This window comes from Gracilinanus agilis, chromosome 1, assembly GCF_016433145.1.
Source record: "Gracilinanus agilis isolate LMUSP501 chromosome 1, AgileGrace, whole genome shotgun sequence".
In the NCBI taxonomy this organism is placed as follows: Eukaryota; Metazoa; Chordata; class Mammalia; order Didelphimorphia; family Didelphidae; genus Gracilinanus; species Gracilinanus agilis.
The window spans coordinates 717,109,965-717,128,436 of record NC_058130.1 but is presented as its reverse complement, the minus strand read 5'-3'; the positions used below and the strand labels follow the sequence as shown (position 1 = coordinate 717,128,436).

The window sequence follows — 18,472 nt, the reverse complement described above, 5'->3', positions numbered from 1 at the left end:
AAGTGGGAGAAACTTCCTGTGACCAGCTCTTTCTCCTTTGAACTTGACCTTGAAGGAGCTCCAGCTTGGGACCTTGGACTGCTCTTGGATTTTCCCTTAGAACTATCATGTGGGTGAGTGAAAAAGGCTGGCTTTTCTGGAGGTACTAGCCTTTGGAGAGGCCCCTCATCTTGGAGGAGGCCTTGTGGCTAGAACCGTTGTTTAATTTACCTCTGGGCCCCTCTTTGCTGGGGCCTCTGAAGCCCTGCCTGGTTTGGATTGGCTCGAGTAATTATCTATTCTCTCTCATTTCCTGATTTTCACTCTTTCTCCTTTTGTAAATAAACTACCATAAAAAAGTCATACTGATTTGAATGATATATTTTCAGCAACCACATTTTTATACATTTAGTCCAACCCTTCATTTTTGACCCTTACACAAGCAACATTAAAAAGAAGGGAAAACCTGTTGAAATGAAGACATTTCAGTTTTGGCATTCTGTTGAGCCATTGTCAGGGTTTAAAACTAAGGAAATTATATTTTAAATGAATCTAGGCAGTAATGCAATGACGCAGGACAATCCTGAGGGATTTATGGAAAAGAACGCTACCCACATTCAGAGGAAGAACTGCAGGAGTGTTAACACAGAAGAAAAACATCCACTTGAACACATGGGTTGATGCAGACAAGATTGGGGTTATAGACTTGAAAGGATCACACCAATGCAACTATCAACAATATGTAAATAAGTCGATTGATGACACATGTTAAAACCAGTGGAAATGTGCGTTGGATATGGGGGGGGGGGGATGAAGGAGAAAGTAAAAACACGAATCATGTAACCATGGAAAACTTTTCTAAAAAAATAAAATATTTAAATAAATATGAGAAGCACCAAAAAAAAAAAAAATTAAATTAAATGAACCTAGGACAGACACTTGCCAACCCCCTTACATCCATTTGGGACTTAAAAGGAAACCACATTTGATCATGTAAAGTGCCATTTATTTATGATGAAAATATCGAGTTAAAAAAAAATTTGCACCAACAAAATGTTTGATACACTTTCTCGTTCCCCTTCAAAACCAAGCACAAAAAAAAAAAAAATAGCAACGACCGACCGAGGAGTGGGGTGGAACTAACCCCAAGATATTCTAGTTTTAGGCCTGGAGATCCCAACCTAATTTTTAAAATAAAATACTCACAACTGAGTTTCAGAATTCCCAGGTGTATCTAGACCCATACAATCCTAGACGCCGCCAATAGTCATTTCAATCACACAATTGCACAGATTCATTCATATTTTAAAAAAACTTCTTCCTACCCCATATCTGTATAAACTATTCAGTCTCTAAGCCTAGAAATATCTAAGCTCAAAACCCCTCAGGGTCTTAACAGCTAGCCTTCCCCCTTTCCCTCACTCCAAGCTTTTTACATCCACTTCCTGGTTAAAAGGCCCATTGGATTTGAGAGCCTTGGGTGGGGTCTCCTCAGTGACTTAAATACAGAAAGAACTACAACACTGCCCTTTGGGGCTGGGAAGGCAGAAGCTCTCATGAAAAGAGCAAAGGTAACCTCATTCTAGATGGGAAAGGAACTTAAAAATGAATTCAGGCCTGTAGGTGAGACAGTAGATCTTCCAGCTTCTTCAGAGACTGTATGACTTAGCACTGCAGATCTACCTAAAATTCCTGGGTAAAGTTAAAGGTTCTCTGGGCTAGAATCATTGCCAACTAAAGAAACAAAATAAAAGCACAATCCATTAAAATTTTCTTTAAAAAACAAACAAACAAACCACACACACCAGCATATATGAATCACAAATCAGCAGCATGATGGGGATGAGAAGGCAAAGAAGGGTACCCCTTTGTTAAATTATCACACTTTGCCAACCTGTTAATGGACAGTCTATGTCCTCCTCTTGGACTTCAGACAGCCCTGTGCCAGTAGCAATTAATCCCCACTGAAAGCCCCTCCCTCCTTTCCAACAGATCTAACAGAATTAGGAGTTGCAGATTAAAGGACAATAAAATTGGGGGACTTTTTTGAAGGGATGGGGGCAGGAATAATAACTCACATTTCTATAGTGCTTTAAGCTTTACAAAGCACTTTCCCCACAACAACCCTGTGAGGTAGGTAGTGCAAGTATTATTATCCCCATTTTACAGATGAGGAAACTGAGGCACCGAGGGGGAAGGGGATAGAGAGTAATAATCATTCCGCTGCCAGAAAACATACACCTCACTGCACACTAAAAGTCTCTGGTGTCCTATTGGTCTCTCCACACCCCTCCTTCCCCAGGGCTCCAGTGACAACCCATAGTTCCTACCTAGCCAAGTCAGTACTTCAGGGAGCCTGGCTGATTACCTACACTTTTACCACAGCTGGAGTTTGGTTTTAAATCAGACCCAAACTAACCTAACAACCAAATCTCCAGATTTAAGGCCACTCCCTCTCCTCCAGAAAGAAGTCTGCTAAAGCAGACTGCCCAGCAGGGGGAGGATCAGCCACTTCCATTGCTCTAACTCTAAGCAGGAGAGCGTGAGGATCTAACCAACAGTACAGGGTCGGATGCAGATGGTCTAGCTGTTCTTCCTGCTGATCCCAAATTCATCCAGAGTCTGTGCAATACAATCTCAATTCCCTCCCAGAGAACTTCAAAGGATTTAGATACGGAAATGCCCTCAATAACTCGGCTCACAACGGTAAGCAAGCCTGAATTCCAAAGTTAATTCCATTCCAATGTGGCCCTCTTTCCACTAGACCATACTGCTTCTCCTGGGAAGCCTGGAAAGGCCAGTTATCAGGCCCCAGGCTCATCTAGCTCTTACCCCTAAATCCAGACCCTTTTGTTGAGGAGAGAGAAAAGCTCAGCACCTTCTGAGAAGGCATAGCTAAGAAATTCAAGCATGTATTAATGCACAGATCAATCCTAGAGAGACATCAGACTTCCCCTCTGAGGGATGCTCCTAAGGGAGCTTGGTTACCTACACAACAGCAGCTTGAGAACTTGGGAGAGATTTGTTTTTAAAACCTGCAACACTGTATAAGTGTCAGTCCCTGGAGGAAGGACAAAACCCAGAGTAAGTGTTGTAGTTGCTTGTCAAAATCAGATTAAGAACAAAAGTAGCCTCTCCTTTGTTTACCCGGGAAGAAAACAAACTTGGGAAAGTGTCAGAGGGGGACATCTCGCTGGGTTTTTCAAGGAGAACCCAAAAAAAGTATGTAGGCATAGACAAGTGTGCTTAGCAGTTTGCAGTCCAACATTTACCCTCCAGGATCAGAGGTCACATAGAGGGACTAGTAAAGAACTGAGCCCTAACCCACTAGGGACAAAATCATAGAATTATAGGATAATAAGAGAACACGGGATGTTAATCTGGTCCATCCCATAATTGAAAAGGAATCCCCTCCACATACCTGACATATCTAGCTAGCTGTGTAGGACTTTGGTTGAAGATCTTTAGGGACGGGGAATTCATTACCTCCTCAGGCAGTCCATTCCACTTTTGGACAGCTCTATTATAAAGTTTTTTCTTACATCAAATCTAAATCTGTCTTTTTTCTTTTTTTTTGCAAAATTTACTCATTCCTAGTTTTCCAACTGGGATGTCCTCCTCCCTCATTCTTTTTCTATTTCAAAGTTCCTTCAACTGATCTGCACATGGCCTGATTTCTAGCCACTTAAAAAAGGGGAGGGAGATTCTTGGGAATATTCTTATTCACTTCCCTTTCTTCACACAAATGCTGATCACCTGGGTTATGATAAGCACCATTCTTTTAAAGCTACTTGCATGCAACTTGCAGATTATCATTGGTTTAAGCTAGGAAAAAATGAAGGGAACAGATTTCTCACATCTCAGCATCTTCAGGGAAGAATCAAAGCCCAGAAAACACCTTTAAGAGTACACTGCTTCCTACCAACTCTCGGTCAAACAAGCCACCTTCCCTCAGTGGTGACTGGACCAAAGAAGTTGGTTTACCACCTAGGGAAGGATGGTAGCATCTCTTACCCATTCTATATTCTACCTTTCATTGTATTGGGGAGACTAGGCCTCACGCTTCTGAAGCTAAGTAAGATTTAAGCTAAGTACTATGGACAGATAAAACCAGTTTTGCCAGGGTAAAGAAGGGCATATTGGGCCCCAAGTTAGAGCAGATCTAAATCCTTTCTGGCTGAGGGTGAATGATTTGAGGTTCTTGTGTGCACCCTGGGCAAGTAAAGCAGGATCAGCGTAGGCTGAGAAAGGCCAAAGAGCCAGACCTGCTCCTGAACATCTATTAAAATCTTGGATCATTTTTATTTACTATAGAGGTTTTTTTTTTTTTAAATCACATTGACACTTCCCATCTGGGAAGTGAAATATAAACTCATCCAAGGGCAGTACAAGTTGAAACTTTTTCCCTTATGGGGTCAGAGGCAGGACAAAGCAGCCATCTAATATCAAACTGCTTAAGTTTAGTGGCCATCGTTCTCAGAAAGACCTTTGTTGCTAGGCCCTGAATAACAAGAAAGGGAGGATCTGGGGGGGAAGGGAGAGAATAGGGTTCTTCTGTTTCTCTAACTTAAAAAATAATTTTCACTGATTCTGACATCTTCTAACATGATCAAAACCACCACAGGATAGTAGTACAGAGACAAAGCTAGGTGACCACTGAAAACCAACAGGCACTGCCCTTTCTTTGGCCTGCTCAACAAGCCAACACCTAGGATTTGTGGTTATTTACTTTAAAAAAAAAGCTAGAATCATCTTTGAATTCAACCCTTCCTCCTCGTTCGGCCTGGCTCTACCACTCAGCGGTCTACTTCTAGAGGTGGGTTTCTGCAAGCCCCTAGACCTGGGGATTAAAAGGAAGGACAAACACCCAATGGAGGGGGACAAGCATGATGTGCACAATTTGGTTCCCCTGCCTTTTTTTTTTTTTTCTTTTTAAAAAACCCAAAGTGAACAACAGGAGCACCACAATTCCCGAATATCAGAGAAAGAGCTGCACTGGACTGGAGTAGGCGTGCAGGAGAATTAACAAAATAAAGCAAGCTGGTTTTGGCTTGTTCATAAGGGGCAACAGACATTTCCCGCAATGGTGTTATCCAAGTCAGGGTCTAGGTGGGAAGAGGAGAAAAGGGTGGGCAAGGAGGGAGGAGGGGCAAAGGAACTGAGGAGGAGATTGTCTTTAGCCCAAAGGGCAGAAAACAGTGATGGACAGGGAAACAGATGATGGACACAGGACTGCCTGCTTCACCATCACATGGCAGTGCGTGTGGGAGTGCTGGGCTGGTTTAACCTCAGAGTTTTACATAACCAGCCTGCAAAATCCACTTCTTCCACTTCTGACCGTTTGATAAAAGTGTGATTCTGAAAGAACAAATGAAAGACATTAATAAATCTTTTTTTTTTTTTTTAAACCCTTACCTTCCATCTTGGAGTCAATACTGTGTATTGGCTCTAAGGCAGAAGAGTGGTAAGAGCCAGGCAATGGGGGTCAAGTGATTTGCCCAGGGTCACACAGCTGGGAAGTGTCTGAGGCCAGGTTTGAACCCAGGACCTCCTTTCTCTAGGCCTGGCTCTCAATCCACTGAGCTACCCAGCTGCCCCCGACATTAGTAAGTCTAACTAGTCTCTGGCCCAAAGGGATTAAAGTAAGACTGACCCTCACTCCCTCCTTCCTCCTTTCTATTTTGTCAGACTGAATTTTTTTCATTAGTATGAGGAATTCCTGGAGTGGGAAACGGTCATTTGATACATATCAGACATTCACTGGTTGTTTTTCTAGGGCACTGAGGATCTCCTCTAAGCCCCCCATCTTCAATACCATCAACAATGAGAAGTCTAATGAGGGGAAAAAAGTCATAAAACTGCAAAGAAAGAACATTTACATTTCCCCTTTTATTTCACAAATGGGAAAAAATGAAGGAACAATGACTTGTACAAGCCCTCAGAATGCCTATGGCCAAACTGAGTAGGACTAGCATCTGGATCTCTTGACTAAGTTACAAAAGGCACAGGAAAAGCGTAAAAATTAAAAGAAGCAGAATCCAGTGGTATAGATGGGGGAGACTTTGTGCCTGTGCCCAAACACCAGGAGGACTAGCTTTCCAAACTAATGAGAATATTATAGGAGCTAAAAATGTGGGGTCAGAATAGCAGGTAGCTAAAGAGGGTCCTATCAAGGGAAGACAGTTAATAAAGACATAAAAGTACCAAGGCCAATCAAAGAGACAGAGTCTTCAGAAAATATCAATGCCTGGGCAAACTGACTCTACTAACCGGACCTTAGCTGACTCCTCTTTCTGACAAAAGGGGAAAAGGAAGGCAAAGAATAGTCTGACCTCCCTGAGCATGCCTGTGACAACTTCACTTTTTAAAGGGAGGCAATGAGGTAAGGTGAGAAGATAAATTAGTTTAAGAGTCTGAAAACTTAGACTCAGGGCCCTTCCTAGCTATGAGGTCTCAAGTCACAAACTATGGAATTTTAGTGATCAGCTAGTCCGACATGCTCTAGAAGAGGAATCTCCTCTTTAATTCCAGCCTCGACTTGAGGCTCTGTAGTGATAGGGAAACCAATAACTTCTGAGGTACATCTACTTTTAGATACCTATTTTTTACACTGTCCTTACACTGGGTCTGCCTTTCCTAACCTCCCCTTACTGTTGACTGGATCAGCTGATTTTTTGGATGTTAGTTTGTCATGCCACGTTCTTGAACAATTCTAGTTGGCTCTTAATGAGAACTGCTTTCCTTTAGAAATGCTCATAAACTATGTCTACTTAAAATATATATTTGGGAATTTTGTCAATAATCAATATTAGTATCACTGATCAAAGTTTGATTACAGAACAAAGAAACAGTGAATTCCTCAACTGATTCAGGAGTCATCCTCCAGAACAAGGACTTTCTCAGAACCAGGCAAGACTCAAACAATCTTATCTCTCTTGGTTTTAGACCTGAATCCTAGGGGATTAGCCTGAATTATGCCTGCCTTGGAGGTTAGAAAAAGGGCAAAGAATTTGACTGGGCTTTCTGCTTCTATGCCATAATACCCTCTACGGGGCCATCAAAAGTACAGAGTAGAGCCTGATTTTTCTTGGCTCTCTTCTGCTCAGGAAAAACCATCCCAGGATGGACACTACATCTGTTATAAATTCCAATCCTAAAACCCTGAAATTGCCAGTCCCCCTCCCCAACCTCAATCAGATACCTACCATCAGCATCTTCAGATCGGCCCTCTCAGCTGGGTTTTTAATTAAGCTAATATTTTACAAAGGAGAGAAACACAGAGAAAGAGAGAAAAAAGATCTGTCAGTTATTCTTTCCAAACCTACTTTCACTTAGCTGTGTTATCCTAGAATTTAGTGTATCAGGAAACCTGACCTCGAAGAACAAAACCTGTTCTGCAGCAGCTGTGCAGAGCTCCTGTTTGGGTGAGGGGCCCCAGCATGTTGCCAGGGTTTGGAGGGCAGGACCCCCTGAAGGCAGGGAAGGGCTAGGGTCTGAAAACAGGAAGTGATCCCGGAAGGGGGGAGAAGGAGGGGAGAAGGGAGGGAAATCCCCACCCTGTGTCCTGACAGGAACTTTAGTTAACCACCTCAGCTACATTTTTAATGAAAACTCTCTTCTCAAAATGGGGTATCACAGTTACAAAATGAAAGCTTTACCCTAAAAGCAGAACTGAGTACAGACTTCATCTAGCTGCAAGGCTCAAAGAAAGGGCAAAAAATGGTAAAAAATAACCTGCCTAATTGTAAATATTTTATATTCAAAGATGCCTCTCTGAAAATAACCAGATTAATTTGTCTTTTCCCACCTTTTCAAAATAACAGAGCAAATGAAACTAGCTGAAATTCAAACTATAAGTTTACAATAGAAATAATATCACAGCCACTGGCCCAATTACTCAGATCAGGTAATTTTTGCTAAATTATGTAGAGCTCTCAAAGTGAGGATAGGTATGTAAGGGTCTGAATTATTTGAAAGTTTACATTTACATTAAAAATAAAGAACCCTTTCTTTTGCCTGGATAGTTGATTGTGATCACTCCTTGATCTCCAAAGGCATTTTCCCACAAGGAAACCAAAGAAGTGGCTATGGTAAAATTAGTAACTTCAAGTTGGACAAAGAAGCACTAGTTTTCCTATAAGACTGCAAGAGGATCAAGAATCTTGTTGTCTAAGAAACCTTCTCAGAAGGGGCCTAAAATGTTGGATTATAGGTCTTTTATAGGGATAAGTTCAATTATCATCTAGATCCCTAGCTTTTTGAAAAGCAGGAAAACCAGTTGTTTCTAAGATGCAGATGATGGCTCTGGATTAAAAGCATGACCTCTCTAGGCCTTCAATCTCTGGCTATAGTGTTAGTTTAGTGATTGTTGCTTCAAGCAACTGTGGGAAGAGAGAACCAAGCATCTTATCAAACTCCTAACTATCAAAAGGATTCCTGGCTAGCAAGTTCAAAGGTACCTGGAACTAATAGAACCATCCCAGAGTTAAGAAGCAACTGTTCTCTCTGGGTCAATGGTGAGGAGTTTAGGCAGGTCTTATGGAACAGACAGGATACTTGCCTTACCCTCCAGGCTGACAATCTGGCACCTAGCCCTAGCAAGGAAACCACACTGACAAAATGGATTTATGACCTTACCATTTATTTACAAACTCCTGGAAATCTTGTGTGAAAACACCATTCGGCAGCTTAGGTGGAGGCTGGGGAAGAAAACATATCGGTTTGTGTCAGTCACAGTAAAACTTTGGCAGCACCTCAGAAAAGGACAGATGAGGGGCACACAGAATATAACTAGATCACATCTGAATTTGCATCCTCATGTATATCTTTTGGTTCCTATCCTTGAGCTACTTACTACTAGGAAAGAGGTCATCATTCTTCCTTCATGGTTTAGGTAACTGTTGTTCCCTTGCAACAGCCTTCTGAAGAGAGAGTAGTACCCACTGAACATGTAATATAATGCCAGTGGCTCCCTTTGGGGAAGAGTTTAGTAATAACAATATCTGTACACTGCTTTATAATTTTCCAATTGTTTTAAAGGGCCACAAACTAAGTCACTAGAGTTTTGTAGGATTTCTCTCCTTAGAATATTATTTAAGGCTTCTGATAACAGTAATACCATATGCTCAGATGGAAAAAAAAAAAAAGGGCTAATACATTCTAACAACTGGGCAGGCCCTGAATGCTTGATTAGTTGTACATACTGTTGGGATTAAAGGTGGAATGAATTAAAGATGTAGTGGTACAAGATTAAGCTTCCAAGGTATTGGAAGCAAACGGAGAAGGCAGCATTATGGTTTGACTTACAGATTATTCTTCTATTCTCATTTACTCATGTCCTCTTGATTCCCAAGTCCTGGGGTGATAATCTCTTACCACTCAGGGGAGGGGACACTGGTCCCAGTACTGTGAGGTAGCAATGGACCTGAGGGGTACACTCTTGGCTCTGATGCTACTGCCAGAGGCAGGAAAGGATGTGTCATGGCAATCCCACCCATTCTGTTGTCATGTGCTCCCTAGTTTGCCCTCCCTGCTTCTCATCTTTGTAGAACCAATCTTAAGCCAAGTCCACTGCTACAGACCAGAACTATTAGCATTTCTTCTTGCCCTAAGTGGCTATGGAGAGATATCTGAGGATACAAGAATACTGGGACACACAACCAGCAAATATGCATCATTCTCTTGCAATCAAAGCAAAGATGCACTCAAGACAAAACAGAAAAGGAAGTTTTTTACTGGACCAAGAAAAGAAGGGTCTTTCTATTCCCAGTTCTTTATTTATTTATTTATTTATTTATTTATTATTTTTTTAACCCTTAACTTCTGTGTATTGACTTATAAGTGGAAGAGTGGTAAGGGTAGGCAATGGGGGTCAAGTGACTTGCCCAGTGTCACACAGCTGGGAAGTGTCTGAGACCGGATTTGAACCTAGGACCTCCCGTCTCTAGGCCTGGCTCTCAATCCACTGAGCTACCCAGCTGCCCTATTCCCAGCTCTTTTAATTACTTGCTTAAAGTGAATCACTTCACCTTCAGGCCCTCTTTCCCTGAGAAGGACCATTCAAAAGAAGAAGCAATTACTGAGGAATTCATGTACACTGGCCTCTGAGACATTCAGATAAGTTGCTGCGTTGGAGTGATCTATAGAGAAGGTTGGATTGCTAAGATTCAGTTGGACTCAGATCTTGCAGTTCTAAAATCTATGATCTAAATTCAGAAGGCACATCATTTCTAGAAATGTGACCTAGAAAATAAACTACTAGAGAATTCTTACCTTAGGCTTGCAAATACGCAAGCTTCATGTCAAGTTTAATAGTAAAGAATACAAAATTATTTTCTGCTTCAATAATTTCCACCAGAAAAGCTACCCAGATTTTAAAACTACATTAAAATATAGGTTAGTTCTTTGTTTACTTGGGCAATAGACTAGATTTCTTAGCAAAACAGAATTGGTTCAGATAAAGGAAGGTAATTTCATAGTGAGAATACAAACCTCATTAACAATATAATCCAATAGCTCAAAGATGGCCATGGCAGGCCGACTGTCTATCCCATGACCTGCAGAGGAGATAAAAAGTTGCTTGTGAGATGGGCAGAAAGAAGCAAAGGAGTATTGCCTTGTGAAGACAGAAAGAGGGTTAGAGCTGTTCACACACAATTTTGGTACCAAGGACAGACCTGTGCTAAATACCTAACAAGATTAAAACTATACCCGCTATTAGCTCAAACTGATCTAAACAGGAAAGACCTTTGGTTCTTTAGCTGGTTCTGACACTGCTGCAGTTTCATTCTGGGCTTTTGTTGCAAGAGACTTCAGGGATTATCTTTATTTTACAGCTGAAGAAAGTGAAATCCAGAAAAGAAAAGGGACTTTTCTGTGTATTTGTATAAATGTATGTACATCTCACAACTAAATGCAGGCCAAGAAAAATATTGTGTTATGTTTGCAAGCCCTTTCTTTCTAGCATACTGGAAAGTGATACTGAATGTAAAGGAGGGATGCAATGAGCTGCTAGGTGGTCAAGGCAAAAGACCCCCTAGAGAGCTAATTCCAAGTTGCCATTCTCAATACTGTCAACAAAATTTGAAATTCCACCGGGGGAGCACCTTTTGCTTTTCTTGGGAGTTAGGAGTGGGAAGGTGCTATATATACACTGCCTCTAAGACAAGTATGGGTTGTTAACATGGACAAAATCCACTTGGAATTTTGGGCTGGGAGAAATGACTGAGGAAGAAGCAAATGTTAAACTAAAGGCAAGAGTCCGCTGAAAACATAAAGCCCCAAATGACTAGCACTATCATGAGTTTCCTGATAAAGACTGCCACTGCCACTGAGAAGAATCTAGAATTGAAGCCTATCCCTTCAGGTGATCAAACTCCTACATAAGAACTACACTTTGCAGTCACATTCTTGGGCTCTGTTCTAACCCACTTCATTCCAGAGAGCAGCTCACATTTCCATAATGTTTTCAAGTTTACAATGGGCGTTAGAGACATTTTCTTATTCCATTCCCACAACAAGTCTAGGACAGACAACACAAATATTTATAATGGTTTTACAGGTGACTGTGCGGGGACTGTTTTTTTTTTTTGGTGGTGGTGGTGTTATTTCTTTATGTTCCTAGTGCCTAACACATAAGTAGTATTTAGAAATTGCTTGATGACTGAAATTAACCTTAAGGTTCAAATAAATGAAGTCATATAACTAGCAAGTGCCAGAGGCAGGTATAAAATCAGGCCAATATCTATCTTGGTGAAGTTAACTGGTCCGTTCTTTTTCCTACTGCCTCTGTAGCACTAATATCCTTCCATTTTCAATCTACTTCAAAAAAAAAACACCTTTCTGTTCAAATTAAAGCTTAACAACAAAGCAGTGAGGATGATTTCCTAAGTCTTTTCCTCCACCTATTGGCTGTGTGGCCCCTGGACAAGTCTGTCTTTCTTGTCGCCTCATTATTTTCTTGGATAAAGTGAACCTAATAGCATTTGTTCTTTATAAGACTGTTGTGAGGAAATGGACCACATAAATCTTAAAGTGCTTCAGGAACATAAGCTATTGTAACTGTACCTCATGGATTGCCACCCATTTTCCTAGTCTGCTTTAGTTTTGGGGGCTATTTAAAAATGACTTGGCTAAAAAGCCAGCCTTCTGGTTCCTCCAGCAGGGGTAACTAAATTGGTGCCAAAAGATACAGTGAGACAAAGAACAAGTGGGTTGAGAATGATTGAAAATATCCTCTTACTTCCCAAGAAATCTCATCTAAAACTGAAAACTCCCATTGGGGGAAGCTACTACTGCTTTTCCTGTCTAATGTGAGGTAGCTACCCAGAGTCCTAAAAGCTATTCTCTACTGTTGCCTCAACTATTAGCCCAAAGGAGTTGAGGGATGGGGTAAGATGTGGAGACAGAAAGCTATCAATGCTATGTGGGGTCCAGGACACAAAATCTCTTTACCGAGTTTCCAAACCTCCATCTCCAACTACTATAAAGACATCCCTCTCCAAAGGTCCAAGTGGCACCTCAAACTCAACCTATCCAAACTAACCTTACTTTTTTGCTCTGATGAAAAGTTGTGATTCTTCCCTTCCTCTCAATCAAATCACACTTTTATGACAACTTCTCCTCTCTCTCAATGCCATTGCTTTAATAAAACACAGGCTTGGACTACTAAAATAACCTAACATAATGGGGTAGATGCACTGGGCTTGGAGTCAAGAAGACTCAAATTAAAATTCTGCCTCAGATGCTTAAAGCGGCATGACACTGGACAAGTTATTAAACCTTTCTCTGACATAAGTTTCCTCATCTATAAAACAAGAGGGTAGAACTCAATGGTCTCTAAGGTCTTTTTAAGCTCTAAATCTATAATCCTATGCTCTTCTTCCTTCTTCATACCTGCTTCAATTCATTCTTCTAAAAAGCCCTGTATTACTTACTGAATAAATTTCAAACTCCTTTGCCTGGCCTTCAAGACCCTCCACAAACTGGGACTACTTGACTGATCAAGCCCTCCATTCCATGTTTTACAATGCAAACTAGAGCACTGCCCCACTCTCCAAACTGCTCCCCAAGCATGAAATGGTTCTATTTCCTGGACATGATGGAGTGCTATTCATCTTTTAAAATCTATCTCGCACACCACTTCCTTCATGAAACCTTCCTTGATCACTGGTCCTCATCAGTAAGGAACTTCTTCACTGGAACTGACTGACTGTTTTTACCTCTGTAATGCATTGATATAATGTGAATTATAGTTATCTTTCCCCTGCAATAGATATGAGGGCAGGGACCATATCTAATTTATTCTTTTTAGTCTTTCAATGAGCAGATTGTTTTTAATATAGTAGGTACTGACTGCTGATTGTCTGAAAGATTCCCCAGATTTTCCACTGCCCTTCAAGGTTGAAGACCCAGACCATACCACTGATGGGACGTCCTGGGGGTCGTGGCCGTGGTGAGATGCTGTGAGGTTCTCCCTCTGCCCCATCGACCATGGGCCGACCAAATATCGCTTCTAGTTCCTTGGAGTCTGGTGGGGGAATCGGGTACCTTCCAATGGACAGCTCTACTAGGGACAAGCCCATGCTCCAAATATCTGACTGGACTGAGTAGTGGGTGCCTTGTAATCGCTCCGGCTATTAGTTGAGAAAAAGACAAAATGCCTCAGTGGAGAGAAAATGGAGCTGGAAACTATCAGGTGGCAAGATGGCCTCTTTTTTTCTGATGAAAGTTCTAGTATTTTATAACATTGTTCAATCCCTTTAGTTAACATAAGCAGATAAATTAGTATCAGCGTTATTCCAAAACATAATCTCATCTTCTAATATTAAGGACCAAAGTGAAAGAAACAAAGTAATTCTTCCCCTCATTTCTAAGCCCCCTAATTTTCCCATTGCCTCTGGGTTAATTGATTCTCAGGATTGGAATTTCAAATACATTGGGCTAGACAAAGTTCAATTCCCTATCAATCAGAACCCCTTCCAAGGCTTAGAATCCTTGATATTCTCAGGGATAACAGATTCAAAGAAAAGGAAGCTCCCTGCTTTCTCCTCCTTCAGAACTTATATTCCTTGGAAAATTCACTATGTACAAAATACAACAGGATGGGACAGAGGATAAAGGTACCTGGGTACTTTTTTCCTTTAAAAACCCTTACCTTCCATCTTGGAGTCAATAGTGTGTATTTGCTCCAAGGCAGAAGAGTGGTAAGGGTAGGCAATGGGGGTCAAGTGATTTGCCCAGGGTCACATGGCTGGGAAGTATCTGAGGCCAGATTTGAACCTAGGATCTCCTGTCTCTAGGCCTGGCTACCCAGCAGCCCCCCTGGGTACTTCTTATAATCCTTAAGGGGTAGAAGTCTAGCCTTACTTTTCCAGATACGACTATCCCCTTTACTCTTAGATCAGTGATGGGCAACCTTTTGAGCTTGGTGTGTCAAATTTCGCCAAAAAACTAAGCATAACTTGGTGGTGTTTCACTTCAAGAATAAAACCAATAATTTCACGATATTTATAGTTTAAATAACAAAAATGTATAATTGCATTATATAACTGTATTTAATAAACCGAAAACTAATTATTTAACTTACCTGCTTAATGAGTTGTTTTGGCCTAAAGACCTCTGGCACAGAGTATCTACACTACATTATAGCAAATGTTTCATCCTCAGCATGCAGCCCCATACTTCTCTGTATGAGGCTGCATGTGGCCGTGTGTCATCGAAAATGGCTTCTCGTGTGTCATAGGTTTGCCATCAGGGCCCTAGATGGTACTCAACACTTAAACCAAAAACTTTTATTCACTATCCCAAGAACATGACCTGTTCTATTCTCCCTCTGTGACTCTGCCATCTCCTTTTTCACTATCCAAACACCTACTGACTTCCTTCAAGAAGGAACCAACTCAAATGCCACCTTCTTTATAAAATTTCATCTTCCTAGAGCATAAGTGATGGTTCCCTCTTTGGTCCCCACCTGACCCCAGATTCAGTCAAACTATCATGTTCCAGTGTACAGGATAAGTACTGGTCCCATACGTGACAGTAATCTCCATGTGGGCAGGGATTGGGTCTTATGAATCTGTGGGTTTCCTAATGTCTAGCACAGTGTTCTGAACATTAGATAATAAGTATCTGTTGAAATGAAATAAAAGAAAAAGAATAGTGATGCCCTAAGAGTTTAGTATGTAAGATACTACTCTGGATAGGGCATAAGGAGGTTAGAGTACGAGACTGTTTATCTCACATGACTTGACTATTTCCGAACAACTTACCAAAGTAGCTCTTTATTAAGTCATTAGGAAGGAAGATTATTAAAATGACTATTAGATCAATTTGAGAAGGCCAGGATCACAAAACTAATTTACCTGAGTATCCTTGTAACAAAGAGAGAAATCAACTATCACAAGTGCCAGTTTCAATATGATCTTTATAAACAGGAAACTAAGGAGGCATTTAAAGATGAATGAAAACATTAGTGAGAGGAAGAAATTTAGAATTGTAGTGAAAAAGAACAGAAACTCAAAGAAATTACAAGAAAGTTGGATTTTGTCCAATGTTTTGTCCAAAAATATTCAATAAAAAAGAAAGCACAAAGGATCAAATTAGGAACATGCCTTTTGAGGTTAAATTAATACTTATTCCTATCTTGTAAAACTACTTTACTGTTCCATTATTGTCTACTGAGTAAATTCCTCTGCCTAGCATTAAAGTGTTTGCCTCAATCAATACTCCAGATAACCCAGACTATTCACTGCCACCAATCTACAACTTGTCCTTTTCCCTCCTGCACTTTTGTTCATGATGCTCTTAATGCCTACAATATCTTCTTGCTCTGATTCATCTCCTAGTGCTATGTAAAGGTGAGTTATCATTATTAAGGCCAATCTGATGCTGCTGCTCCCTCCATAAACTCATTCCTGAACTTACATCAGTGATAACTTTACCACTTGGACCTTTTTGCTTATACTTCCTCATTGCATTTCTAGATCAGAATTAATTTGTGTTTGTGTCTAATCCCTTCAAATCTGTAACCCTATGTCTTCCCATTTAATAACTCCACAAAGGCATGGGGGCTACCACTCATCTGAATCTTCTAACTTTCCTAGCAATGAGTGTAGTGCCTGCTACACAAGTGTTTAATATGACTGTTTGCTGAGAGCATCAATCAAAAGAAACTTACAGACATGTAGGATCGGGTTCCTACAAAGGAATTTGCCATCGAGTCGATGAGTTGCCCGCTCACCCCAAAATCACAAAGCTTGATCTCTCCCCGGGTATTGACCAAGATGTTAGAAGGTTTCACATCTAAAAGGGAATCAAGACAAAGATATTATACTAGCAACAGCAATTGGCAGCAGCTGCCAGATGGATCCTAAGGATAAGTTCCCAAGAGGGCTGCTTCATTTCCTTCTTACCTCTGTGCATAATCTGGTGTTTCTCTCTTAGATAAGCCAAACCCCGAAGAACCTATGAAACACAGAGGGAAGGGCAGACTTAAGAAGAGCAGGGGATTTTCCTCTTGATAGGTGTATCCAAACCATGTGTTAACTTTGTGCAATTCTAGGGCTCTTGGGCTTGGTGAATTAGATTATTGCCCTTTGTGTCTGGAGGAGGAGGGCAGGGGAGAGGTAAGGACCTGTGATTTCATTGATATGTGGAAGGTTTAATGCAAGAACTCCCTCCACTTATGCAAAAAGCAAACTCATCTGCAACTTACAGTATTAAAGAGCTATCTGGGACACTGAGAATTTAGGTGACTTGCAAACATGTAAAAGAGACAGGGCCTGAACACAAGTCTTCCTAACTCCTAAACCAAACTTCTACCTGCTATGTCACACATCTCTACTATCTCTACAATCACAGAATTTAGAACTTCATTAATATGATCCCTCATTTTACAAATGAAAAGTGCTTGGAGGGGGAAAGAGATTTGCACAAGGTAACAGAAGCAGTAAGAAGCACATATAGGATTTAAAGTTAGGTCTTCTGACTTTGCCCTTTCTACTGTCACCTCCTGCCACTACTCTTGAGCAGAAAGCACTAGAGATGAAAAGAAAAGACTTTCATTTTCACATAGACCCCTTGAAAGCAGCATATTTTCCATCTGGAAGAGTTTTGCCTAGAGTCAACAGGCCAACAGTCTTCTTCAGGTAGACTCTTTAATGCAGTGGCTGAATGAACAGGAATAGCCCAAATCCTTTCAGCCAGTGTTCACTATGACAGTATCTTTCACCCCTATGATATGGTTCAGGAGAGGCATGATGAGGTCAAAATGACAGATCAAATCTTCAGGGACCAAGTAGCCCTAGAAACCACCAGCTTGGGCCAAATGTTGTGGCTGTAACCACCCATGTAACCACCATTACTACAAAGTAATATCAACTATGTAGGAAAAGCTAGATGTATAATGTCTTGTCCCTGGGACTATGTTTGCATTTTGTGCCTTGTTCAATTCTGTATCCTCCCTGTCACCCACCACAACACTTAGTTCAGAGTCTCCCACAAAGTATACAATATTAGGTGAAAGATGGAATAGCCAAAGATTACCTTTAAGGTGTGCTCCACAGTTATGAGCCTTATGAGTCAACCAATGTTCTAGTCAGAAAATGCCATCACCCTACCTTGTGAGTGTACAAGTTTCAAGCTCTTTTGAAGAAAGAGACTGTGTCATAGTTATATATTTTTCCCAAAGCACACATAGAAAGCTATTAAGCAAATACTTGACCTTGAAGAATCATTATAAAAGTAGCCAAGGATCTTCATTTCTCCCTTTATTATTCAGATCAATCAAGATGCAAAAGGTGATATTGCTGAAAAGTATTATCTACTGGTTCATCTTTAACAGTTATGCTTAGCAAAATGATGGTATTCAAAAAATAAGAAAGGGTATAATGTGCTACTTAGTTTTGAAATGAAAGGGTTAACAGGTTCCATGCCATCTTTTCCCCCCAATCATGGGATTAATCTAACAAGGACCCTATATTGTAAAACCTTGCAAGTAAGAGAATGAAGTCTGAGCTTCTTTTCAACCCCTCTGCTCCCATAAAAGACATTTCTGGTAAGGAGGGGTAGGGAGAAGAGATAGGTTGAGGAGAAGTAGCAGGAAGCCTCCGAGCTTGAAATATTCCAAGTTGTCAGAATGCTCTTTCTTCTGTGGCTTGCTTGTAGGATTTCCTCTTCACCAAGCATTCCTGTTCTACCAACCAATGTCACCACATGAACACTTCCCTGTCACACACATCCTTCCCTAGCTATTGTTCCATCAATCATACATTGTCAGGTGAAGAACATGATGGCTCCTTACTATATAAAAAGTTCAAGGACTCCATTTTATGACAAAGGACTGTAGCAATGGTTGCCTATAGGTACCATCCAGTGTTTTAAGGGAAGGGGAGCAAATAAAGAATAAGAGCTAGCAGGGATCTTAAAAACAGTCTACTGCAATACATTCTTTTTACAGATGTGAACAGTGAGGGTTAAAAAGCTTAGTGATCTG

The 18,472-nt window shown here is 40.9% G+C and overlaps 1 protein-coding gene across 1 annotated transcript in view; it reads right to left on the bottom strand.

The window, feature by feature from the left end:
• Positions 1 to 968: 968 nt before the first annotated feature.
• MAP2K2 (mitogen-activated protein kinase kinase 2) overlaps positions 969 to 18,472 on the bottom strand; it is a 35,023-nt gene continuing 17,519 nt past the window's right edge. The window contains exons 5-11 of the mRNA XM_044671164.1: positions 16,392 to 16,443; positions 16,157 to 16,281; positions 13,400 to 13,613; positions 10,471 to 10,535; positions 8,617 to 8,678; positions 7,185 to 7,230; positions 969 to 5,337 (exon numbers count right to left, since the gene is read on the bottom strand). Coding sequence (XP_044527099.1) covers positions 5,227 to 5,337; positions 7,185 to 7,230; positions 8,617 to 8,678; positions 10,471 to 10,535; positions 13,400 to 13,613; positions 16,157 to 16,281; positions 16,392 to 16,443 — 675 coding nt within the window. The 3' untranslated portion in view covers positions 969 to 5,226. The remainder of the gene's footprint in view (positions 5,338 to 7,184; positions 7,231 to 8,616; positions 8,679 to 10,470; positions 10,536 to 13,399; positions 13,614 to 16,156; positions 16,282 to 16,391; positions 16,444 to 18,472) is intronic.